A 27,911-nucleotide genomic window follows, 5' to 3' on the forward strand; every position below is an offset into this window, starting at 1 on the left:
ATTATATTGTACTTAAAGTACTCTGCTAAATTAGATAGAAACTAACAGTTCTATATAATTCCCTCTGTGTAGATGATGGCATTACGTTAGTAAAAACTGCTAACTACCACTATCCAAATGTTGCTGTTTCAGACCTATGGTTATGCTTACAGACATTAAGAAACTAGTAAAGCAGATAGTACAGAACCATCTAAAGATTCTCAGGAGAAATGTTCATAGAATCAGATTAAGGGACCTTGCTAACACTGTACAAAATTAGTAGTTTCAAAGTAGATAAAATAATCAAGAAGGGAAATGCTTCCGTTTTAGGGAGGTGAAGAATCAGATGATATATGAGGTCTGTCTGGGAAAACTCCAGCCATTGTTAATATAAAAAGAGTGGTTTGCACAACATTGATGAACCCGGCAGCCAAGGAGAGTGGACTGGATTGCTCATGTGTGAACAATGACGACTTCACTTCTAGTCACTGGGGCTGGCAGATGCCGGTGAGTGAGCATCTGTACTGTGTGGTCACTGCATTTAAACTGACTGAGTTAGTAGAGCAATGAATCTGCATCAAATTTTGTGTTAAGCTTGAGCATTCTTCCACAGAAACTATTTGGATGAGACAGAAGGCTTTTGGGGACGATGCAATGAATGCAGTGCAAATAAAAGTGTGGAACAAACTCTTAAAAGATGGTTAAGAATCTGTTGAAAGTGATTCATGTTCTGGAAGGCCTGCCAACAAGCAGAACACCTGAGAATGTTGACCATGTACGGGATGCAATCAACAAAAATCGGTGACTGACAGTGCGAGAACTAGAGGCTGATCTGGGGATTCCAAAAACTACTGTGTCTGAGATTTTTCCACAGGATCTTAGCATGAAACATGTCATGGCAAAATTAGTTCCATGGCTTCTGCTACCAGAGCAGAATGAAAATCGTGCTACAGTTGCTAATGACTTGATTCAAACCACTGCTGATGAGCCAGATTTCCTCAAGAATGTCAAAACCAGAGATGAAGGGTGGGTCTATGGCTATGATCCAGAAGTGAAGGCCTAGTCGTCCCAATGGAAGTTGCCTGGCTCTCCATGCCTGAACAAGGTGCAGCAGAGTAGCAATGAGATCAAGACCATGTTAACTGTGTTTTTTGATTGGGAAGGTATTGTCCATCATGAGTATGCTTCTCCAGACCAAACAATTAATAAGGATTAATAACAATGTTCTTTGTCAGTTGAGAGATGCAATACGAAGAAAACGGCCACAGGTATGGGCAACTGGTGATTGGCAGCTTCATCACAACACACCTGCTCATGCGTCTTGTCTCATATAGAGTTTTTTGGTAAAATATCAAATCACCCAGGTAACTCAGCCCCCCTACAACCCAGACTTGGTGCCCTGCAACTTCTGGCTTTTCCTCCCAAAGCTAAAATCACCTTTGAAAGGGAAGAGATTTCTGATTGTCAATGAGATTCAGGAAAATACAAAGGGGCAGTTGATGGTGATTCCAACAAAGGATTTTGCAGAGTGTTTTGAACAGTGGAAGAGATGCTGGGAGAACTGTGTGAGGTCCCAAGGCGCCTACTTTGAAAGGGACTGAGATCATTGACCTATGTACACTGTTTCTTGTATCTTCTTCAATGAATGTCTCCCTTTTTCATAGTACATGGCTGGATACTTTCTGGACAGACCTCATATGTGTCATATCTATGAAGTTATGAACCTGAATATCTTCTGTGGCGTACTCCATAGTCATATCCAGATGTGATGACTCCAAGTAAGTGAAGGCCATGGGAACCTACGCAATATTACCCTCATATTTCAGATCTGGATTTGACTCATAGTTAAAGGAATTGCTCAAGGTTATAAAGAAGTCAGCAGGGCCTGACTACTTTGCTTATTCATTCTCCAGCACTATTACAAATAAAGATTTATAGAATTACATTACCTACCAAGCATAGTAGGGTAAATATCCACAAGAGAAACCACATTCGATACTTGTAGGTTGGCCTGAATCCCTGGCCCCATTATCAAGAGTGGGACGTGGGCACTCGCTTCGTACATGCTCATTTTGTAGAACTGGCGGTGTTCCATGGCCAGCTCGCCGTGGTCCGAGGTGTATATGACAACGGTGTTCTCAAGAAGGCCTAACTGGTGAAGAGCCAAAATAATTTCACCTACAGTATAATCAAGATAAATCTTAATTAGCTTTTAGTTACTGTTTTATTCTATCATAATGTTTATAACATCTCTATCCTATAAGAGGTGGTCCGAATGCTTCTTAACATCTGAGTAGTATTTACTGCTCTTAAGTAAGTAATACCAATTTTTATGTTGCCTCTTCCTCAGCTTATAGACAAGAGAGAGGAAGGAGAAAATATAATATTTGATATATTTGATAAACTTGATACATTATAATTTATGCATATGGCTGTTTTGTCCCCTGTTTTATCCTTTTCTATTTTTGCCCAATGAATGTTTTTCAAGAAACAGCCACTCACTCGTTCACTACCAAGGTTTACTTTGTACAGAAATGGTGATACCCATACTCTGCTAATGAAATTACGCTCTATTCCACTGTGCAGCAAAATAATGATATGGTTTGTGAAAAGAACATGTTATAAAAATGGATGTGTTTTTCAAACCGGGGCTCCTCCACCTGCAGTAGAAACTGCCACAACTCTCCGAGTGAGTGGGCCAAATACATTCCTGACAGTCATTTTAGGGAGACAGGTTTGGTTTTGAGCTGAATTGGAGAAGGAAATTCAATATGATTCTGGACGAGAATATACATGGGGAAACTGACTTCACCTTCAGTTAAGCCTTGCTCTGTAGGGCCTGGGAGAAGTATTGGTTTTGTAGTTATTACAAGTCTGGGAGAAGTCACAAGGTTTACAACTAAACTGTCTCATCTTCTAGATTCTAGAATCTAGAACCTAAGCTGCCTTAGTTACCTGTCACATATGTACCTGTGTTTGAATACAGGCATACTTCAGAGATGGTTTGGGTTCAGTTCTAGACCACTGCAATGAAGTTGTAATCTTTTGCTGGTGGAGGGTCTTCCCTTTAATTTGTATGAAATGCAATATCTGTGAAGCGCAATAAAGAGGCATGCCTGTACTTATTACTGATTAAAGCTGGTAATAGGTTGTTCCAAGCAGATGATAGAGCCTTCCATGACCCTTTCTTTGTATATGAACAAATCTAAGCATTTATTAATTTATGAATAATTAAAATAGAAGGCCTTTATTCTACTATTATTAATGCAAATTATCCAACTTTTGTATGTGTCTAGAACCTTATAATCCTTATAATCCTAAATCTAAAGTATCTAACCAACTGATAAAAGAAATTATCTCAGGATGTTCATACAAGTCACCAACTGGCATAATCATAGTTCCTCGGAAAAATATACTTTTTCTTCATGGAATTGCTAGTTATTATACCACCTACCAAGCATGGCGTCTGTCTCAGCGCACATAGCGTAATAGAATGCTCTAATGTTCTGGATTTCCTTTTCCGTGAACTTGCCAGTGCAGTTTTTTGTGTAGGAAGAGTAGTAGTCTGTAGGGTGCATCTCTGACAGGGGCAACCACTTTGGGATTTGGATGGCATCGTAAGACACCTGAAACGGGGAGCAAAACAGAGTAGCGATGTTCGTCTCATCCAACAAGTGTACTTTAATTATTGAAGATGGTAGAAAAGAATGGTTATAAATTATGTACAGAAAACAGTAAGTCAAATGCATAAATTAGGAACAAACTTAATATTCTCAGTAGTGAGAAGAGTTATATATTAATATCTATATAGTGAAACAGTTGTGAAAATTATTTTTAAAATTATATGTCAGTGAAAATAACATGAGGTATATTAGTACCTAGTTCAGAAAAAGGTTGTAAGCGCTTTAAATAGTTGTGTGATCGATTCCAATTTCAGAATCATCAACCTAAGAATACAGACTCCTTTTCTCCAATAATTCACTAGTAAAAATGACAGTATCTAGTGAGACTGCCAATTGTTTGTTAAAAACAAACAGAACTTTTACATATAGAAGTGCTTACAGTTTTGGTGAAAACAAGACAAGATTTAAGTCATATATACCTTTTAGTCATGTAACTTTAAAAAATTCAAGTATCTTGTTTGTTTTGTCATTAGGTTAGAACTGTACTTGAACAACAATAAAATAATTAAAAAAAATTTCAAGTATATACTTATGATTTACTTAAAGGTTACTTGAATCATTTCATTAGGCTAATACTAACTCCAAATGAATTTTTAGATATGGAACGAGGTAGAACTTTTAAAAAAGACATGATGTATTTGAAACTTTGACAATATTTCCTTTAAAATAGGGTGCACTAAAAGTGTTTCTGATTAGAATTTTTTCTAAGTCCTCACCTGTGGATACGTCTACTGATTTTAGAGAGAGAGGAAGGGAGAAAGGAAGAGAAACATTGATCTGTTGCCTCTCGTACACGCCTGACTGGGGATTGAACCTGCAACCTGGGTATGAGCCCCCTGACTGGGGATCAAACATGCAAAGTTTCTGGTCTACAAGACGACAGTCCAACCAACTGAGCCACCCTGCCAGGGCCTGATTCCAGTTTTTAAAGTAAGTTAAATTTGATTTAAGATAATATGTTTCAAAACACAAAGGCAGTCCTTCCTGGGCATGGTTCAGATATGCACAGATTTCAGGTACTGCAGTTCAGTTAGGTAACACCAGTCTCCCAACAACAGGGTTCAGATTCTAGCTACCAAGGGATGTTAACTGAGTTATTGCATAAAGGACAAGCTTTCACATTCACACGCTGCTAGCTCTTTAGTCTCCAAATCACTGCATGAATGAGGATGTGAATCAGTGACTAATCAGGCCATTTCCTTCCACGTCTGTGCTGACCGGTCACCACACATCCGTTATTCAGTGCACACACAGACAGCGAGGTGTGTGGGGGTGCTGCTGCCCTGTGGCGAGTCCATGTGACACTGCATAGAAACAGGTAATCACATCAGGGGACTGGTGAACAGAGATGAATGCAGAAGAGAGATGAAAAGTGGTAACACTGGAGTGAAATCTGAATCAAACACTGACTGGAGTTACAGAAGAAATCCTTAGAGAATGTCTTTCAGTTTCTCTTTTAATAGACATATTATATGCAAATGTATTCAACTCAGAAGTAGGTTTATAAGTGTTAACACATTTTATTTTTGTAAAATTGCCCCTTCAGTTTTTGTCAACTAGTTACTGGTCAATCTGATTTAATGAGAATATACAATATTCAAATTTTTCTTTAAAAGTGATAATAAGAGAAACTGAGTAAATATCAGTAACATACAGATAAAATGCTAACTTCTAGTTTTGAGAACACATGGTGTACTCACTTTTTTAAGCCAATAATGAGATGTGCGAAATGTTGAAGATCCAAAATTTTCTCCTGAAGATGGTGAAGGGTAGGGGTGTGGTAAATTTAATCCCAAATACAGAACAAATGGTTGAGTGTGATTAGTTGCTTCTTTTCTTAACCAGTTTACTGCTCTGTCTGTAGTCTTCCAGTCCTCTTCCATTACTCGCACTTTAGTCTTTTCAGGGGTAAGATTAACCATAGGTCTGCCTTCTTGTCTGAGTAAAAAAGCAACATCTCTTGTCCATGCTTCCACACGATTGCTGGGGAGGAAAGAAGACAGTTGTACCCTAAGGCATTTAAAACATGTTAAAAACTAAGCATAAATGTGAGAAAGCAATATGGAAAATGATTTTTATTTTTTTAAAACTTGACAAAGCATTTATTGTAGAAAGGAAAATATGGCTTAACATTTGAAATTGAATCAATATATTTTGCCTTATTAACAAAATAAAGGAGATACAGTACCTATTCATAGGGAAACTATTGCAATGAAAGAGTAAAAGAAATCTTTCTTAATCAGATGTAAATACCTGCAAAAAGCTTAGAGCAAACATTACACTTGATATTTGCTGTGAACTTTTTCCTGAGATAGGACATGGAAAACAATTTTTAGACTCAGTCATGTAAGTGTTCAGACTAACAGAACTAGATCTCATTTAAGAAAGTTACTGAGCATTGCAAATTCAAAAATGAGGAAAAAATAACGAAAATAAAATATTCCCCTGTGTGTTCTTTAAAATGAAGATTGTCTAGAAAGGTTACTCTTTTGCATAACAAGACATTTAGTAAAATAAAAAGGGATGTTTTTGACTCCTAGTACTTCTGAATTTCCTAGCATTTTGTTTTCCATTAAAAGAAGAGATAGGACAAGATGCAGGACCCCAACGCAGACACTGAGTGGAATGACATCTTACGCAAAAAGGGTATCTTGCCCTCGAAGAAAAGTTTGAATGAACTGGAAAAGGAAGCGGAAGAGGAAGAACAGCGAATCCTTCAGCAGTCAGTTGTGAAAACTTATGAAGATATGACTTTGGAAGAATTGGAGGAAAATGAAGACGAATTTAATGAGGAAGATGAACGAGCTATTGAAATGTACAGGCAGCAGAGACTGGCTGAGTGGAAAGCAACTAAACTGAAGAGTAAATTTGGAGAAGTTTTGGAGATCTCAGGAAAGGATTATGTTCAGGAAGTTACCAAAGCTGGACAGGGCTTATGGGTGATCTTGCACCTTTACAAACAAGGGGTTCCCCTCTGTACCCTGATAAACCAGCACTTGAGTGGACTTGCCAGGAAGTTTCCTGACGCCAAGTTCGTCAAAGCCATTTCGACAACCTGCATACCCAACTATCCTGATAGGAATCTGCCCACGATATTTGTTTACCTGGAAGGCGATATCAAGGCTCAGTTTATTGGACCTCTAGTGTTTGGTGGCATGAACCTGACGAGAGATGACTTGGAGTGGAAATTGTCTGAGTCTGGAGCAATCAAGACGGACCTGGAGGAAAACCCTAAGAAACCGGTCGAAGACGCCCTGCTGTCCTCGGTGCGGTGCTCCGCGCCCATGAGGAGGGGCAGCGACTCGGAGGAGGAAGACTGAGGCTGCGCTGGGGATGCCGAGCGTGCCCAACTTCCTGATGTGGCAAAGTGTCTGGATTTTTTTAAAAAGGAAAAAGTAGGAATGAATCCTTTGTTTTTTAGCCTTTTATAATTATGTTTCAAATGTCATAGATCTCAGAAACATCATTTCTGGGAATCCTATTGAATTTCTTAGAAGTCTTTTTAAATTAATATTTTCTTAAAATAAAAACCAACTGTTGGTACGGCAAAAAAAAAAAAAAAAAAAAAAAAAAAAAAAAAAAAAAAAAAAAAGAAGAGATAGTATTTCTAACCAAAGCTACTATCATTTTCTCCTGACACTAAATAGTTATATTTTAAAAATCCTACCTCCAATGTGTACCTTATGTGTTTATGAAGTTTTGTGTTTCAAACTGTATCTAGCTGTATCTCATTATAAGAACAATTTAAACTATGATCTAACCTAAGCTAACAGTGATACAAATTTCTTATCCACTATAAACTATATATATATATATATATTAGCTGCTATAAAAGTTAAATATTAAATTTGATTCTTTTAATTCTTTAGTCTATTTTATCTAACTATGTGGTAGTTAAGTAGCAGTGCTTACTACTACTTTTTCTCAATCTGTGAATAAGTAGATTTAGTCGGCATCATTGTTTAGGAAGCAGTCGTGGACATTTCTAAGAAGCCTGTGTCAATATAAGAGACATTCAGACCTGCAAAGAATTTTTATGAGTTTATTTGAGCCAAACTGATGACGACAATTGCCGGGAAGCAGAATCTCAAAGGATTGAGAAATGCTCTGGAAAATGGAAGTTTAGCACCTTATTTTATACATTACAATCAAAGGAGGAGACAGAAGGGAGTTACATGAAATCTGGCGATGGATTGTGAGGGTGGGAGAAAGCAAAGGGGGAATTCTGAGATTGGATAAAAGGTAAAATGATAGACACATACTTCTTTTACATTGGGAAAAGAAAATGTAATTTAATAATTCAGTCATTGGGCTCCGCAGTCAGATCTAGAATAAATTCTGGCTTTGACATTTACAATGTATGACCTTCAAAAATTATTTAGTGCCTAGCAAAGTAGTTTACTAATTAAAGTGGGAATAAAAATATGTGACATACAATGCATATAAAACCCTTAACACTCAATCTGACATTTACAAGCTTTCCAAAGTTACTTAATCAAATTATTGTAACATAATTGCCCTGTTACTGTTTTTACTTATATCAGACAATGTAACAATCATGCAAAAGGAATATCTTATCAGGGTGGGTAGTGCCTTATCCCATAGGTGGATAAAGGATAGTTAACAATCAACAATTAACATGATAACAATAACAGTGAGGGGACTTGTGGTCTCGGCTCTGGTGGATGTGCCCATGGGTTTCAGAAAATGGGAAGTTACCTTGATATTCCAAAGGTATATTATCACTGATGCAAAAAGACAAGGGACAGCCTCAGTTAAGGTAAAGACTAAACTTTGTTAGAGAAAAATACTGGCCTAGGACATGACTACCTGCCATGAACTGCTTTTAGTTAATGTTTTCATTTCAGACCATCCTTTGTGGTTACTTTCGGTCTCCGAGTTTGTGAGGCCACCACGCAGGTCTCCCCTGAGCTGACAGGTTTAGTGTGCAGCCCCTTTTCTCCCACACTTGTTTTTATAAGTTGGTTGAGGTGAGCCCCTGTGAAGTAGCCTATTAATTAAGAAAAGGGTTAAAAAATTCCAATACCAGTGTAAAAGCAAACTATTTTATGTGAAAACATAATACTCTGTATAAGGGAAATTTCAAACCACCTAAAATGACTGATGGCTCATAGGTGAGCTAAAATAGAACTTTTATCTGCCTTTTGAAGATAAGTAAAGAAATTTAAGCAACCACAATAAAAATATAATTTTTGTAGTAGATATTCAGTATATTTTGATAAATATAATGAAAAGTAGAATTTTGGTGGAATTACATCTAACAGATTTTAATGAATTCTATCCAGCACATGGAAAGTCCTAAAATAGTAAGTTTTACAAAATTTATAACTGTCAAGACAATATAGCATTAGTTTCTCAGTCTCAAATCATTGCCGAAATCTCACCGTGTGTGACCACTGTTAGAGTTAGTGCGGGGGGGGGGGGGGGGGAGGGGGGGCGTGGGATGTTAGGGGAGGGGTCGTTACACCAGCAGTGCGTGTGCTGGAGCTCAAGGGTGTTAAAAAGAAAGAGGACAGTGAGATAGATTCACACAGGTGTGTAGAGACCAAAGCGCTTTCTTTTCAACCAAGGAATGTTACATGAGAAAATATGGCTGAGAAATTATTGCAGGAAGAAAATTCAAGCAAGCTTATAATATAACGTATCTAGTTGCCAGGTGTGATACTGGGATTTATAAGAAGTATACAGGGGTGGGCAAAAGTAGGTTTACAGTTCATATGGAAAATTCAGAAATTAATAAATGATGCAAGAATACAGTGGGTTTTGTGTACTCACAACTGTAACATACTTTTGCCCACCCCTATATATTTGGCCTTAGTCCTGTTTACAGGTCCTAAAACCCTTGTAATTTCATGAGTGATGAGAGCAATAAAGATACCTTTTGCTACTCTAAAGAAGTTACTTGATGAGGCTGGTTGCCCAGAGAAGCAACCATGTGATTGAAGGGTTGAAACTTTTAACCCTTTGCCCCCACCTTGCTTTAAGGGAGGGGAGAGGAGATAGTTTAATCACTAATGGTCAATGAGTTAATTAAACTTGCCTGTGCAATGAAGCTTCCATAACCGCACCCTCCTCTCACCTCCCCAAGATAAAAGGAAGGGTTCTGTGAGCTTCCTGGTTGGTGAACACGACGAGTGTCTGGGAGAGTGATTTGGGCTCGGAGAGGCATGGAATCTCCATTTGGCTGTTTCTGAGTTGTACCCTTGCATAAGAACCCAGTAATCTAGTAAGTAAAATGTTTTTCTGAGTTCTGTGAGCTGCTCTAGCAAATGAATAGAACCAAGAAGAGGGTCGTAGGAAGCCCTGATCGATAGCCAGTCCGTCAGAAGCACAGGTGACAACTGGACGTAGGACTGGCATCTGAAGTGGAGGGGAGGGGACAGCCTTGTGGGCCTGGCTCTTACCCTGTGGAATCTGATGCTATCTCCAGGTAGACAGCGTCAGAATTTAGCTGAATTGTAGGCCACCCAGCTGGTTTTCAGAGAGTACCTGTTGGTGTGTGGAAACTTGCCTTTCCTGCCACATACACATTAGAATTGGGTGCAGAATCTCAACGTGATTAAACCTTGAAAGATGGCTGTACCAAACTCAGATTACTGTATCTTTTGCCACAGCAATGAATAAGTGTGATTGCGTTTAGCTTTTCTGGTAAGATTATGCTTCCTGCCCTATTTTTTTTTTTAAACTCTCTGTGTTCTTGAGATTTACTTAAACCTGGGTTGATGCCTTTAAAGGTAAAAGGCTCAAATCAAGTTAATTTTGACCTTGTGTTATCATGACCACTTTCAAATTTAGCTTTGTTTTTGCCCTCCTTCTAAATAACATGTGATTTACTCTCCTGTACTAGCGGGTCCTCTGTTGTCAGTTCCTGCTGATGTGTGCCTTTGGCACGATTCCTGTGACTGCAGGAACTCAAGTAGAGTTACAAGAAATGATTTCAGCATTATTAGGGCAGCAGGGACAAGATTAAGGTTGAAGGTAATAGTTCCTCTCGCATAATTTTCAATTTTTCCTCTTTTCTGGCTCTCCCAGAAGTCTTGAGTAAGCTAGCAAATTAAGAGAGTAACACTTCGTTCGGTTAGTTGATTGATGTACAGGCATTGTGCCAAGTATAAAGTAAAAGTTTACTTCTCTATAACTTAAAATCACTTAGCATGTTTTAGGTATTCAGGGATATTAATAATTGTAATTAGTGTTTACTGTTCTATTCTCACTACTCCTGGGCCATCCCAAGCCTCCTGGGCTATTGTTAAGCACAAGAAGAGAACAGTAAACACAGTACAAGCAGTGGGCTGCTACAGGAGCTGCGATTCTCAGCTCAGTCTGTTTCCCAGTCCCGGCTTCTTCCTCCTGGTCAGTACAACACAAATGAGGAAAAGGGGGAAAGGAAAGGTAAACATGCAACTTTGTAATCTATTATAATTACTGTAACAGAAAGATAACTTTTAAAATTATGATGCGCTTTACTAAACCACCAATGTCTCCAGTCCCTTTTTAGCTAGGGCAAACCACTGCACCGGGAAACTGTATCTTTTGGCACTGTGCTTCCATCTACTTCTTGGCCCTGTTGCTCTAAGTGCTCTCTTTCTCTGCACCACCCCACCCCATCATTAATTGCTGTAACTTACTCCAAATGTAAACATTCTAATTACCTGCTTAACATGGGTATTTTGAACAAATTTCTTTCCATTTCTGTGTGCTCTGTCTAAAATATTGAGAGTTTGGTTTCAGTCAGGGCAATTAAAGAGGGCTTGTACTAATGGGAAGGAACCTAAACTATTGTAGTTTAGATAATGATTCATGGGCTCCTCTAATTATAAATTTATCGTTACTTACAATAGACATGAACATACAATGTGTAGTTCCCTGTATGCCAGCGTTTCTTAAAGTGTGACGTAGGGATCTTTGAAGGGCCCCGAAAGGCTTTCAGATGATCCATGTGGTCAAAACTATTGTCATAATAATAGTAAGATGTTATTTGCTTTTTCCATTCTCTTTCTTTCATGAGTATACAATGGAGGAGACCACTCTCACTTAGCTTCAGGTAGGAGCTCAGATGTGGAGTATACCTATGTCAAAGGAGACTGTTCTCTGTAGACTTAGAGAGGCTTCAATGTGTCATTTTGCGTAAGTGCCCCTCCTACGTAGGCCAAGACTACTTCAACTCTTAGCAGAAATGTAAGAGGGGCTTGCTTCTCTTCTCAAAGGGACACACAAAATAACCTGATAAAGGCATTCACAGTTGGTCAGTAAGATACCTAAGATAATTAATTACCTTGTCCTACTTCTTCCTGTGGAAGCACTGAACTGAGGTCCAGTTCTTTTTATCCCTGCTCCTCCCAAGAGTGGCCACGGACAGCAGCGTCAGCACCACCAGGGAACTTGTTACAAAAGCAGAGTCTCAGGCCCCATCCCAGACCCACTGAATCAGAAAGGGTATTTAACATGATGCCCGAAGTGTTTTTTATGCATATTAAAGTTTGATATACACTGCTCTGCATAACAGTGTAAGATTTCTTTGATTAAAAACCCCTTAATTTTAATTATTTATTTATTTTAAAAAGCTATGTATCTTTTTGAAGATTTTATTTATTTAATTTTAGAGAGAGGGGAAGGGAGGGAGAAAGAGAGGAAGAGAAACATCAATGTGTGGTTGCCTCTCACACGCCCCTTACTGGGGACTTGGCCCACAACCCAGGCATGTGCCCTGACTGGGAATTGAACAGCGACCCTTTGGTTCACAGGCCAGCACTCAATCCACTGAGCCACACCGGTCAGAGAAAACCCGAGTTTTTAGACAGAATAATCAAAACAGTTTCCATAGTAGCCCATAAATAGAATTATTCTACCTTGGTTCAATCCAGAAAACAAGGTGATGGCTAAACGCACTGCCCAAAGTCGGCAGTTTGATTCATTCCTCTTTAACACGACACTCTCCTCCTAACAAAAATGGAAAGTACAACTACCCAATGCATTACTAATTATTGTATAAATCTGCATGTGTACCATTGCTGTGTGGGTTTTCTGTGCCAGTGTGCCAATTTCTACTGCTGTAGCCCTGGATACTGAGTCCACAGGTGGCTCAGGGCTAATTTACATAATAACAATCTCATCTGAAAAAATATTGCATATTAAAATTGATGTTTTCTTTCAAAATGAATAAGGAGGCTACACTTAAGCCTTCAGCATCCTAAGATTCCAAAGATAATCATCTCATATTGTGGGGAGATCCATATCTATTTTTCTCTCTCATGCATGCACGCACACACAAGTCATCATTATTGATGGGATTATAACAGGTAACCTGTCTCAGGTAAGTCTCTGCATGGAAACTTACGATGCTGAATAATGCCCGTGTAAATATTATCAGCCTAACAAATTCTGTAAGAGAAAAAGGAATCCATACCCATTCCCATGAAATACTCTTCTCTCAGAGTTGTGAGAAACACACAGACCATTTTTCAGAGGCCTTAAATGCTGCCGTCTATCTTCCTTACATACGTGATCATTCACAAAAAGTCTATTTTAGTCAAATGAGTAATTCCAACGCTGTCAAATTCAGACTGGAATGTCATTTTTCAATATACATTATATAAATGCTCCATATATGTATGTTTTCCCACTGATTAATTTCATTAATTCCAACCAGTTTCCTTTTTTTTGGTGAAATTACAGTAGCTGGCAATACATAAGTGAATTTCCATCCATCGTAAGATGCACTGCAATTTCAGACATGCTAAATCGTGAAAAATCGTGAAAAATTGTGAAAAATTGTGAAAAGGACAGCCTTTCCTCCCATCCTTTAAAAAAATCTGTATACGACCGGTTCCTCCTTTAAACAGAACTCACCACATTTTGCCCTTTAATGTAGTTATCCAGACTTCTATTTAACCTCTTTTGAACCGTAAGTCTCCTCAGTTAGGTCATACCTGGCTATTGCTAAAGTTATTTAAATTGAAAAAGTTAAATCTCCACTTTATTAGATAGTTTCAGGCTCTTCTCTTGTAGATTGAGATAAACTTCCAAATCCTTAAATGGCTAACACTGGCAAAAGGAGGAGAGAAACTCCACTGTGGGCAACTAAACACTACATTAACCTTTGGTAATTAAATGGGGAAAAAGTCCAAGACTGGAACGAGGCCGTAGGCTCAGAGCTAACACTCGTGCGTGGGACACCCACGGGGGAGGTATGGTAGGCAGCAATCTGAAGACAGCCCCAGCAGCTGCTTCAGCTGAGAATTTGCTGGTCATCACAAGCCAAGAGTTCTGGAATAATGAAACACAACCAAACCACCAGCAGGCTCTTCCACTAACATAAATTATCAGGCTGAGAATGCACGCAGAATTATGCAAGCTGCTCTAGATAATGAACATCAATAAAGATAATAAGGGACATGCGCGTGGGTAGGCAGGGAAGTTCTAAAAAAGCTTCAAAAACAACCAAAGGAGTGGATATCTTTCTCTATTGTCAGGAACAGAATGAAATAAAATCTTACTCTGTATGGATAAAACTGACCTAGAGGCATATATGACATTAGACTATAAACTAACAGTGGATATGGTTAGGTAAACACAGACTTATTCGTTACGCTGCAGAATTCTGGGGGACTGAGCGAGGGCTCTATGGTGGCTGTTCCTGAGTTCTCTCCTCCGGCTCCCATTGGAAAGCCGGTGATGCTGCCCGTCTGCTCAGGGGGAGAGGAAGAGTGGTGTGAGCAGCTTGTGTTTTGCTTCCCTTTGCTGTTTGCCGAGAGGCTCTAGCTTCAGAGTGTTTTTCCATAGCGATCCTCTCACTTTGGAAGTAGGCCTCTATGGTTTTTCATTTGAGAGGATAAAAATTGCCTGTTGTCAATTGGCTTCAGGAAAACATAAAGCTATAAGAATTCAGAATGTGCATAATTACAATGGTGGTAAGATTAAATAAATAACAACTGTATTTTAGGTTTCAAACTTTCAGTTAGGAAAGATGAGACAGCAGCTTGTTGAAATTCCCTTCTGATGCCGCAGAAGGTGAGTTCCGTGAGGTCAGAAATGAGTGTGCCCTGATCACTTCTGTGCCCCCGCACTCTGCAACAGTGTCTGGCACACAGGAGGTGGTTCCACAAATATTTGCTGAGTATCAGGTATTGCACATATCTGATCTTACTTTTGTATCTTAAATAAAGGTTGTCTTTTAGTTTTAGTAGTTTAAGGAATACTACTTACTATTCAAATTCTTTATTAAACTGTATTGATCTTACAAATCTAGTTTTTAAAGTGTCTATATAAAATCAATTACCTTATAATTCTATACCCTCCCAACTTAACATTTCCTTTGGTTTTGTTAATTCTAAATAAATTGATATACTGGTGTTAGTTGGACTGTTCCCTTAGAATATGGAAGAATAAATGTAAGATTAAAAATGCGGGTGTGATATTAAGTGTGAGATTCCTAAGGCCAAGATGATGAGTGTAAAACGGTTTCAGATGGTGGTTTCTCACCCTCTGCCCTACGGACATGTTGGGCTTGATAATTCCCGGGTGGGGAGGGGCTGTCCTGTGCATCCCAGCCGCTTTAGCAGTCGCCCTGGCCTCTGCTGTCCAGATGCCCACGGCCTTCCCCCAGAGGTGCCGGCCCAGAACCTCTCCAGGCATTGTCAGATGTCTTCTGCGGGGAGAACTGCCCGTGGCTGAGAAATGCTGTTTTAAATATTGGGAATATATTGGCAAAGCAGTTTTATCTGATAGCAGAAGAGATTTAAAAAACCTAATGAATTAATACAAATGTTTCTTCTCAATTGCTAAGAAAATATAGCAAATATGAACCTAATCAAATCTACTATAAGCACAATACATATAATATGAGGGGGGCAAATGAATATCAGGACTTCATTAACCACTTCACTGTACTCCATCCAAGTTGCAGAATTTCAGAAAGGAAAATTCTTTGAAGTTATGTAGTGTAAGCTCATTGGATTAAACTGGGATCCTAAGTAGACAAACAGCTTGCTCAAGGGCTTCTAGTTAGTAAGTGGGATCTTAATGAGTGGTACCACCAACACTTTATCACAACTGTCTAGAAGAAACCAGTGTGTAGCCCTTAGAGCTCCAGTGCGGTGTAGTTTGTTATACACAGTAAGGAACACATAGCGGGACTAGTGTTCCTAAATGGGTACCAGAAGGAAGCATCACTAGATGCCTAAAAAAGACAGGCGGGGCACTGTAGTAATAAACCGAGAAAACTTGTATTTCTGGTTGAAAATGTAAGCAGGATCAAATAGCCAATTTCAGTGGTAAATGTAGCACAGAGAGTTACAAAAACTTGGGAAAGTCAATCAAAAACACCGAATGCCTCTATTTATGAAGTTTGATATTAGGAGACCTGTTTTCCCCAAGATCCATTTGTAAACGTACGCAGAAATATCTGAAAGATAATGTGCCATAACTCATATAACATTTGCAAACATGCTGTTAACAGAAACCTTGACCTATTTGTCAGCCATATGACTATGTAGGAAGATACAGTACCCATACAAGTAGTTCTGACAGTTTATTTCCATTTCTTAAGCTCTGGTGGGAGGGCGAGTAAATGGAAATACACTGCAAGCAATTATCATCCTGAAAACCATCTTTGACCTCTGAAATGTCAACATTTACTTGCCTTTCTCCTATTACTAACTTTAGCATTCCACATGAGAAGGAATTTAGGAAAATTAAGGATATTTAAAATATTAAAAAACTCAACACCAGGATATACTCTATTAGTTGAGGATATATACAAAATACTAATAATGAAAAGGTACAATGACCCTGGGCTAAACAGAACATCAATGTTTATCAAATAATAAGCTACAGGCAGAGCAATATAACTTTTTATTCCATCCACTAGTTGAACAAACATTTAATTGTGTGCCTATAATGCACAGGCACTACTGGCAATGGGACAAAACAATGAAAAAAGACAGGGTCCTTCCCTCCAAGAATTCTTAATATGCTGAAGAATAAAATTCAGGCCACATTCTAACCATTTCATACACAGGATGATGGTAACAGGGAGTACGAGGGGTTCAACTCAGTTTCTTTTTCTTTTATTTTTTTTTAAATTTATTTATTTATTTTAAGAGAGACGGGAAGGGAAGGAGAAAGGGAGACAAACATCAATGTGTGGTTGCCTCTCACATGCCCCCTACTGGGGACCTGGCCTGAAACCCAGGCATATGCTCTGAGTGGGAATCAAACCGGGGACCTTTAGGTTTGGAGGCGGGTGCTCTATCCACTGAGCTACACCAGCCGGGGCCAATTTTTTTTTATTATTGGATTGATTGAGGAAACAAAGAGGAAGAATTTCCAATAGGATAATACAAACAGTTGTATTTTACTTTGGATTAGCTTTATTTTATAAAGAGGAGAAGGATTTTGAAGAGAAATTAGTGAAACTCCATGACATAATAGCAATGCAATGAACTTTAGAAGAGGAGAAAGTTATGTAAGTATTAAACTACAATTCTCGTTAAGCCATTCTTGTAACAATATTTTACCTTCATTAAATGCTTACTTTGTGCCAGGAATGGTTAATACTTTATTATTTCATTTAATTTTTTTATATAATCTTATTAACTCATTTAAAAATGGCAGCTATCCAGTGAGGTGGGTATTATGAATTTCAGGGACAGATAAGAACACTGACACTTAGAGAAGTCAAGTAACTTGTCCAACGTCACAAGGATGGCAGGCGAGGCAGCTGGGCATCTAACCGTTCTGATGGATTCAAAGCCTATGCTCCTCCCACCACACTCCTCCCCCCTCCCTTTGTTTCTGCTGCAGTAGCTGGGCAGAGTAGGGGAAGAGCATTTTGCACAGGAGGACTGGCCTGTCCATGGTCCCGGGGGAATCAAAAGCATGTTAAAGGAATTAAAGAAAGACCAAGTGTGTACTTAGGGAGAAAGAGAGTGGTACTGAGACTGGAGGTAGGCGGGGGCTAGATTATGCGGGGTCTTATTAACAGTGTTGTGGATTGGGGATTTTGGCCTATGTGCCAAGATAAAATCACTGAAAGATTTTAAGCAGGAAAGTCTCTCAATCAGATGTATATTTTTAAAATATCACTCTGGCTGCCTATAGAAAATAAGAAAAAAAGAAGTTAGGAGGCCATTTCAATAGTTTAGGCAAGAGCTGATAGTACTTGCTGAAGAGGATCAGAGGTGAATAAATTGGAGAAATATTTTAGAAGTAGAGCTGACTTCCAATATTTGGTGATGGAAGGGGTGCGGAAGAGAAATCAGGATTACTTCTGGGTTTCCAGTCTTGATATCTTTTAGATTTTGGAAGACAGAAAGGAAAAAAATTAACATTAACCAGAAGAGCAAGATGAATACATTAAGTCCTCACCAACATCATTGATCATTTCTGAGACTTTAGTGAAATAGCATATAACAAAACCAATTTTACCAATGGCTAATTGATACAGAAAAGTGTTATGTTCCTAGGGCATCCCATCAACATTATAATGAAATGAGGGGTTGAACAAAAGGACATTATTGGAAGACCTGCTCTACTCAGATTCTTCTAGATTATTTTAGTATCCGTTTACCTAAAACTCACTGTATTAGTTTCCTTGGGCTGCTGTAACAAATTACTACAAATTGGGTGGATGAGAACACCAGAAGTTTATTCTCTTACAGTTCTGGAGGCGCTGGCAGGGCCATGTTCCCTCTGACGCAGCGATTTGCAACCTTGTTCATCTCGTGGCACACATAAACTAATGACTAAATTCTGCAGCACACCCTAAAATATATTTTTTATCCATCAGAAAAAAAATAGCTATAATTTTGCTTCACTCACACTGAACGGCTATTGTTATATTGGCTGTTGTCATTTTTTTATTTGACAATCTAAGGGAAAAGAGGTCAGGGCTTCTGACTAAATAGTCAGGTACTGCATCTTTTAAAAATTTCTGCAGCACACCAGTGTGACTCCTGTGGCACACTGGTTGAAAATCCCTGATCTACAGGCTCTAGGGAAGAATTTTTCCTTGCTTCTTCCTAGCCCCTGGTAACTCCTGGCAATCTTGAGCATCCTTTAGCTTGGAGCTCTGATCACTTCCATCTGTGTCTCTCTCTCCACAGTGCTTTCTCTGTGTGTGTCCTTCCTTCTTCTAGTAAGGACTGGTTGTTGGATTTAGGATTCACTCTAAATCCAGGATGAATTCACCTCTAATTAAATCTTCAAATAAGATCTATTTTCAAATAAGGTCACATTCTGTAGCTCCAGGTGGACAAGAACTTTTGGGAAACAATGTTCATGTCACTACACTCACCATTATTTTTATTGAATTTATTTTTCTGGTTCATTCTTATCATTAGCATGATCCTCATCACTACTGTAGTTGCCATAGTCCTCAATTAGCACCTGCTAAGCAAGAGGTACTGCTCTGAGGTCTTAGTGTATATTTATGCCAGGAGTCACAAGTGTTGGGAGACCCCAAGATCACACCTAAGTTCTCCAGGAGGACTCGTGGGACCCAGCAAATAGTGTTACTCGTGGCGATGATTTATAACAGTGAAAGGACACAAAGCAGAAGCAGAGAAGGGAAAATATGCTCTGGGTAATTCCACAGGAAGCCAGGTATCCATAGCCAAGTGGAGTTACAAAGGACACACTCAGTTCATGCAGAATCTAACTGTGGCAATATATGTGAAGTTTTGTCTATCAGAAAGCTATTAGAGACTCAACACCTAAGTTGTTATTGGGGTTGATTACATAGACACCCTCTGCCTAGAACATACCAAAACCCCAGACTCCCAGAGTGAAAGCAGGTTCAGCACAAACCACGTGGTACAAAAGCTCAAGGTATGTAGGAAGTCATTTTACCAGCTAGGCAATAGAGGGAACACTCCTGAAATTCCAGTTCCCAGCTGTCAGCCAAGGGCCAACTTTGAAAGCAGGTCTTTCTAAAGATAGAAATCTGAGACTTACTATGTTAGCTCTTTTCTGCACATGTTATTTCATTTTATTCTTACAAAAAAGAAATTAAAGTTCCTTAGCTTAGATAATGTTCCCAAGATTATACCATTATAGGTTAGTAGTAAATAAAGAAAGTGGGATTCAAAAGTAGGTAATCTGATTCTCGATCTCTACTATTATCCACCACACTTGGCTGCCTGATTTTTGAGGACTTAGTAAAATGAAAAAAAAATAAATAAAAAGTTACAATAGACTCACAACAGAGTGAACTGACAAAAACAAGTAGCAAGAAGACTATAGTCTTAAAACAGGTTGTGAAATAAACAACAAAGTAGCCATTATATAACAAAAACTCAAAAATAAATCATGGGCTAAACAATTTTATAAATACTTTTATAGGCCTTTAATGTTTAAGAAAAACAAAATTATCAGCATATTAGCAATTTAATATTTTAAGAATATTAAAGAGAGCTAAAGTTTTAGTCAAATTAATACAATTGAGGGATTAAGAGATTTAATCTTACCTTTGTAGAGAAATTTTTAAAAAGTCAAAAAGAATACACTCATGTGATATAGCAGAGGGAAACCTATTAGGACTGCTTTTTGTTTTATTTTTTACCTAACGGAATGATGTCCTGAAGTGTAGTCCAGTTTTCCAAATTTTTGTGTTCGGTAGCCGTGCTTCTCCATGATATCCATCCATGTTGTATAGTTTGGATCTAGGCCCTTAAAGTTGTTCCAAGATTCTGTTAGGTGAGTGAAGAGGCCACTCCACATTGCTGGGAAAAAAGAAACTGGAATTAGTGTAAAGCTTAATAATTTTTGTTAACTATGAACAAAATAGTTAACAGTTCTCCTGGAGATAAAATTTGTTATCTCCAGGAGACATGGAGTCTACTAGTTTAGAGTTCATGCTCTGGAATAAAACATACCTGCATTAGGTGCTTTACCCTAACAATTCTAATTATCTCATTTATCAGGGGAAAACTCTGCTAGGAGTTACTATTTCCATTTCACAGGTGAGTCTCTAAGGTTTGCAGGGGTGTCTGACCCTCAGCCTGTGGGCCACCTGCAGCCCAGGATGGCTGTGAATGTGGCTCAGTACAAAATCATAAATTTACTTAAAACATTATGAGATTCTTTTGTGATTGCATATCGCAATGTATTTAATGCGTGGCCCAAGACAACTCTTCTTCCAGTGTGGCTCAGAGATGCCAAAAGGTTAGATACCCCTGACAGTTAAAAGTTTTTTAAGGTAAATACAGCTGGAATTAAATATAAAGTCTGTCAGACTTTACAGTCTTATTTCAATCATAAAAATGATCATAAGTACATATTGGTTAATTTTCTCATTTTACACAGCTACTTAATAAATCCTTCTTCAAATATTACCAGACCTAAAGGAGAAACAGACAGCAATACAATAATACTAGGGGACTTCAATACCCCATGTTCAACAACAGATATTGTAGAAAATCAATAAGAAAACACTGGACTTAAACTACTTGTTATACCAGGTACACTTCACAGACATTTAAAGAACATTCCATCCAAAAACAACAGAATATATGTCCTTTTCAAGCAACATGGGGCATTTCGGGATAGATCATATGTTAGGCTATAGACCAAGTCTTAGTAAATTTAAAAAGACTGAAGCAATTTTCTAACTACAAGGAAGAAAACTGGAAAGTTCACAAATATGTGGAACTTAAGCAACATGCTACTGAACAACCAGTGGGTCAAAGAAGAAGTCAAGAAAAGTCAAAATATATCTTGAGACAATTGAAAATGGAAATTCAACATTCCCAAACTAATGGCATGCAGAAAAGGCAGTTCTAAGAAGGATGTCCAGAGCAATGAACGCCTACATTAAGGAAAAAGAAAGAACTCAAATAAATGATCTCACTGTACATCTCATGGAACTTGAAAAAGAACTATCCCCAAAATCAGTAAGAAAAAGGAAATAGCAAATATCAGAGTTGAAATAAATGAAGTAGAGACTGAAAAGACAATTGAAAAGACTGAAAAAATTAAGAGCTGATTTTAAAAAAGATAAACCTTTAGTTAGACTAAAAGAAATAGAAAGTACTCAAATAAATGAAATTAGAAATGAATGAGGAGAGGTTACAACTGATACCACAGAAATGAAAAACATCAATAGAGACTACAATGAACAATTATATGCCAACAAATTTGGTAACATAGAACTGGATAAATTCCTAGAAACATATAGTCAAACAAGACTGGATCATGAAGAAATTAGAAAATCTGAACAGACCAATTACAAGTAAGGTGATTGAATCATTAATCGAAAACTTTGCAGCTTGATATTAGGTAGCGTGATCCCTCCAACATTGTTCTTCTTTTTCAGGATCGCTGTTGCTATTTGGGGCCTTTTGTGGTTCCATATAAATTTTTGAAATATTTGTTCTAGTTCTGTGAAATACATCTTTGGAAACTTGATAGGAATTGTGTTGAATCTATAGATTGTTTGGGGTAGTATGGACATTTTAATGATGTTAATTCTTCCTATCCATGAACACGGTATGTGCTTCCACTTACTTGTATCTTCCTCAGTTTCTTTCTTCAGTGTCTTATAATTTTCCAAGTTCAGGTCTTTTACATCCTTGGTTAGGTTTATTCCTAGGTATTTTATTCTTTTTGAAGCAATTATAAATGTGATTGTTTTCTTAATTTCCCTTTCTGTTAGTTCACTATTGGTATATAAAAATGCAACTGATTTCTGAATATTAATTTTATATCCTACTACTTTGCTGAATTCATTTATCAGTTCTCGTAGTTTGGTGGAATCTTTAGTATTCTCTATATACAGTATCATGTCATCTATAAATTCTTTTTTAAAAAAAATTTTATTGTTATTCAATTACAGTTGTCTGCATTCTCTCCCCATCCCTCTACCCCACCCCAGCTGAACCCACCTCCCTCCCCTGCCTCCACTGTCTCCCATAGCAGCCCCCGGTAAACCCATCTCCCCACTGTCCCCTCCCCACTCCCCTCTGGCTATTGTTAGATTGTTCCCAACTTCAGTGTCTCTGGTTATATTTTGTTTGCTTTTTAGAAATTCTAATAACACCAATACCCAATACATACCTTAAACCTCACACATTAAAATTTTTTTATTAGATGCCAAATATGACTTACTGTATTACTTTTGGGGATAATCTTTTAAATTGTAAAATCATTTTCAGTGTGCGGCCACTTCCCTCCGTTAATATGAAGCATGCTCATACCTGCACGCGATGGGCAGCAGACTGGAGAGTTTGTGTAGGCATTCAGGAAGGAAGTGCCTCGTGCTTTCATGAAGTGGACGGAAGGAAGCTTCACTACCTGATCTCCTGGATAAAATGTTAGCCTTCCATCCTGGAATGAAGAAATTTAATTAACACTGACTGCATCGCACAAAAGAAAATTATTTCCTTTAATTTTAACCATAAAATTTACAAGCATCAAAAGACTTCAATATGACCTTAAAATCCTCAAAAGATAAAAACAAGTATAGACAGTGATATCAATATCTGGCCCATTATATTGAGAATTCAATGCAGCATTACACTTAGATTCACTCGAATATAGTAAATAAATTAAAGGACTGTCTGGAAAGTTCTTTTGGGGGATGACGGACTGATTGAACCGACATTTATGGAGTATTTACTAAGTGCCAGGCACTGTGAAAGATCTGGAGATACAATGTGGAGATAAAATAGAGTCCCTGGAGCCTTTGAAGCTTAGTCTAGTGGGGGAGGCAAAAAGTATACTGGTAAATAAAATACGATAATTACAAATCATGATACGTAACTTGAAAAAACCTGAGATACAGAATAACAAATGTGACCTGCTTTAGATAGAATGGACAGGGAAGGCTTCTCTGGGAAGAGTCCTAAATAATGAGAAGGAACTAGCTAGAAGGAACTAGATATTTTTATAATTTAAGGGGCATGTAAAGTTAGAGACACCTATAAGACATAAGTGGAGGTATTAATTAAGCAGCTAAATAAATGAGCCTGAAAGTTAGAAGAGATGTTTGGGCTGGAGACATGCATTTGGGGATTGAACTGGGAATTGAAGAACTCTCCTTGGTAAAAAGCAAAGACAGAAAAAAAGAATATTCTAGTCCTGGAATTATATGTATTATATGTTTTCAATATAATTATAAGTAAAGAACAGTTTAAACCATGAGCCCATCCAAAATCTGGGATGGAGATACACACACATACACACACCCCCTTGAGATGTGTAAGATTTCCAAATGGATATATAAAGTGGGATGTTAGTTACAGGCCGGATTCTGGAGCTCAGAGAAGTCTATGCTGGCGTAATAAACTTGAGAGCCTTTAGCAAAATCAGAGTACTGAAACCTGGGAGATTGAATGAAAACTTTTAAGGACAGAGCGAAAGATTTTTTAAGGACAGTTCCTTATGATTCTGGACCGGGGAAAACTGGTGAAGTTAACACTTGAAGGTATCATTTTAAGGATAGAATGTAACAGTAACTCTGTCTGTTATCACAGCAAGACTGTTCATAGTGTTGTTCTCAGACAGGTCCATCAGATTGATGAGATTCTTACTAGATTCTGTGGTGTACACTCCTGACCTGCATCCCACTCCTGAAACCTCACCAAAGCTAAAAATAGTGAAAGTACAGCAGTGGGAGGACAGAGAGAGATGATACTTATGTCCTTGAAGGCCCAGGGTGGCACTTATTTTCTTTTTAAAAAACAAGTTTAAGATACAATTCACAAACCATACAACTCACCCATTTAATGTCCACAAGTCAGTATATTCAGAGTTGTGCAACAATCACCATTGTCGATTTTAGAACATTTCCATCATTCTAAAAAGAAACCCTGCTCTCCTTAGCCACCAGCCTCCTACCCCACCCCCATCCCCCAAACCACAGGCAATTGCAAATCTTTCATTTCTGCTTTCTGTCTCTATAGAGTTGCTTTTTCTAGACATTTCTTGTAAATGGAATCATACAATATGTGGTCCTTTGTGACTAGCTTCTTTCACTTAGCTTAATGAGGTTCATCATCACATTGCAGCATGTATCAGTACCACATTTAGTTTTTATTGTTGAATAATATTACTACATTTAAAAATCTATTTAAATTTAAAAATCTATAAGTTGATAGATATTTGGGTTGTTTCCATTTATGCTTCCAATATTTCCTTATTGGAAGTATTAAATATAATTTCATGTACAAGTTTTTGCATGAACATATATGTTCCTTTCTCTTGGATATATACCTAGAAGTTGAATTGCTGGGTCACATAGTAACTCACGTTTAACCACTTCAGGAACTGCTAAACGGTTTTGCAAAGTGGCTGCACCCTGTACATTCCTGCCAGTAGTGTGTGAGCAGTCCAATTCCCCTGTGCCCTTGACAACTCTAGTTACTGTGTTTTTGACTGTAGCCCGTTTGGTCGTGGTGGGTGTGAACTGGTGTCTCATTGTGGTTTTCACGTGCATTTCCCTAATGATTAACAATGTTGAGTATCTTTTCATGTGCTTATTGGCCTTTTGTATACCTTAGTTATAGATACGTCTACTCAGATCTTTTGCCCATTTTAAAAAATGCCTAATCTAAAGTCACAAAGATTTGCACCTATATTTTCTTCTAAGAGTTTTATAGTTTTAGCTTTTATGTTTGATTCATTGATTCACTTTGAGTTAGTTTTTGAAAATGTTGTGAGGCAGGGTCCAAGTTAATTCTTTTGCATATGGTTATTTAGTTTTCCTAGCAGTATTTATTGAAAAGACTACTCTTTCTCTATTAAATGATCTTGGCACCTTTGTTGAAAATCAATCAACTATAAATGTGGGAGTTTATTTCTGTACTATCAATCCTGTTCCATTGATCTATATGTCTATCTATCTTTATGCCAGTAAAACAGTAACTTGATTACTGTAAGCTATGAAATCAGAAACTGTGAGTCCTCCAACTTTGTTCTTTTAAAAGATTGGGCTATTCTGGGACCCTTGAATTTCCATATGAATTTTGGGATGGGTTTCTCTATTTCTGCAAAAACATCATAGGAATTTTTACAGAGATTGTATTGAATCTATAGATCAATTTGATGATTGTGACTTTATTAACAATATTAAATGTTCTGATCCATAAACATGAGATGCCTTTACATTTACTTAGGTGTTCTTTAATTTCTTTCAACAGTGTTTTGCAGTATTCAGAGTATAAAAATTGTACTTTTTTGGTTAGATATATTCCTAACTATTTCAATCTCTTTGATGCTATTTTAAATAGAATTATTTTCTTAATTGTATTTTCAGTTTGTTTATCAATCAAGTGTGTAGAAATATAATTGGTTTTTTTAAAAAAGATTTTATTTATTTATGTTTAGACAGAGGGAAAGAGAGGGAGAAAGGGAGAGAAGCATCAATGTGTGGTTGCCTCTTGTGCACCCCCCTGTTGGGGACCTGGCCCAAAATCCAGGCATGTGCCCTGAATGGGAATCGAACTGATGACCCTTTGGTTCTCAGGCCAGCGCTCAATCCACTGAGCCACACCAGCCAGGGAGAAATACAATTGGTTTTTTATATTGATCTTATATCCTACAGTCTTGCTAAACTTACTCATTAGTACTAATAGTTTTGAAGTGGATTCCCTAGGATTTTCTATATACAAGACTATGTTATCTGCAAAATAGAGATACTTTTACTCCTTCCTTTCCAATCTGGATGTCCTTTATTTCATTTTCTTGTCAAATTCCCTGCCTAAGCCCTCCAGTGCAATATCGAATAGACATAGTAAGAACAGATTTCCTTGTCATGTTTCTGATCTTACGAAGAAAACATTGTTTTGAACAGTTATGCCTAATATTAGTTGTGGGTTTTTAGCAGATGCCCTTTATCAGATTGAGGAAATTATTTTCTATTTCTAGTTGGTTAAGTGCTTTTATCATGAAGCACTGTTGAATTTTGTCAGAAGCTCTTTCTGCATATGTTGAGATGATCATGTGGTTTTTGCCCTTTATTCAATTAACATGGTGTATTACATTAACTGACTTTCAGGTATTAAACCTACCTTACAGTCCGGGGATAAATCCCATGCAGTCATGGTGTATAGTACTTTCTATATATTGCTGAATTTAATTTTCTGGTATTTTATTCAGGATCTTTGCTTCTATATTCATAAGAGATATTAGTCTGTATACAATATAATGTTTTTATATACACCAATATATAAAAACCTCTGTATTCTTACATACTAAGGAAATAATAAACAAATTATTTCAGTCATCTTTGGAAGTTTCTAGGATGTTATGATGCACCACCCACATTCCCTTTTAGAGACAAGAGACTGCCCCCACTAAAGAGAGTTACCTTGCCCATGATCACGCCCCATTCTGGGAACAGCCCTTAACTAATGCCCCTCCTACATGGGGGTACAAAGGCCTGGCCCCTCACCCCAACTGGAATCAGTTCTGAAGCATCACACTAGTGTAAGAACTACCCTTAAGGTCAGCCGAGGCCTCCACTGATAGAGCAACACAACTCAATTCTTTCTCTGCATAATCCTGGTTCTTTCCTCTCCCTTTGATCTCAGGAGCACTCCCTAATTAACTCTTTCATCTTACTCTCTAATCATTGTGAGATGATTAATCATAATCATCTTTATGATTACTAAATGTTCATATTGCTTTAAGTAATCTTCTCAACTAATCCTATGGGGATACCCAGATTATGTAACTTAAAACATCACCGGTTAGTCTATGAGAAAGGCAATACAACACAGTGATTAAAAGCACTCTGGTGCCAGACATGCCGAACACCAACTATATCATGAGCACACTAACACCCAGTGATAATAAACTAATGTTATAATTAGTAACCAAGCATTTGTCCAAGCATTAGTTTTAAAATCATGGATAACACTAAAAGTATCGGGTAATACTGATAGTAGTATTCTTTTGGTTGATGGCTTGGGAAAGTTCTACAAACTCTTCAAGTTTAGGACAACACACATACAATTTTCCTAGAACATCAGGGAGTGGACCACATTATATCAACTAACGCATTTACATCATCACTAATAAGATTATCAGATACCTGGGTGATAAAAATAAGTTTAATTTTCTTCACTTCTCGCCCAAATACAAATTCCTGCAAACCTGAGGTGAACTGGGAAATGATCACTAGAAAACTAACAAGCTTTTATAGAGATGTAGAATGTTATTTTCCCTCCACTATTAAATGAAACGGGGGGGTAACAGTGGTAAAATAATTTAGTGCACCGAGGCTAGCAA

At 37.8% G+C, this 27,911-nt stretch overlaps 2 protein-coding genes and 1 pseudogene across 2 annotated transcripts in view; 2 read left to right on the top strand and 1 right to left on the bottom strand.

Moving 5' to 3' along the window:
• SKIC3 (SKI3 subunit of superkiller complex) overlaps window positions 1-27,911 on the top strand; it is a 126,175-nt gene that overhangs the window by 20,023 nt on the left and 78,241 nt on the right. The window lies entirely within an intron of this gene.
• The window catches only part of ARSK (arylsulfatase family member K), a 42,405-nt gene that overhangs the window by 13,968 nt on the left and 526 nt on the right, over window positions 1-27,911 (bottom strand). Inside the window, exons 2-6 of the mRNA XM_024563647.4 lie at window positions 22,877-23,006; window positions 20,245-20,404; window positions 5,363-5,645; window positions 3,434-3,605; window positions 1,933-2,157 (exon numbers count right to left, since the gene is read on the bottom strand). Coding sequence (XP_024419415.2) covers window positions 1,933-2,157; window positions 3,434-3,605; window positions 5,363-5,645; window positions 20,245-20,404; window positions 22,877-23,006 — 970 coding nt within the window. The remainder of the gene's footprint in view (window positions 1-1,932; window positions 2,158-3,433; window positions 3,606-5,362; window positions 5,646-20,244; window positions 20,405-22,876; window positions 23,007-27,911) is intronic.
• LOC128779292 (phosducin-like protein 3 pseudogene) lies at window positions 6,257-7,212 on the top strand (annotated as a pseudogene).

The sequence above is a fragment of the Desmodus rotundus genome, chromosome 1, assembly GCF_022682495.2.
Source record: "Desmodus rotundus isolate HL8 chromosome 1, HLdesRot8A.1, whole genome shotgun sequence".
In the NCBI taxonomy this organism is placed as follows: Eukaryota; Metazoa; Chordata; class Mammalia; order Chiroptera; family Phyllostomidae; genus Desmodus; species Desmodus rotundus.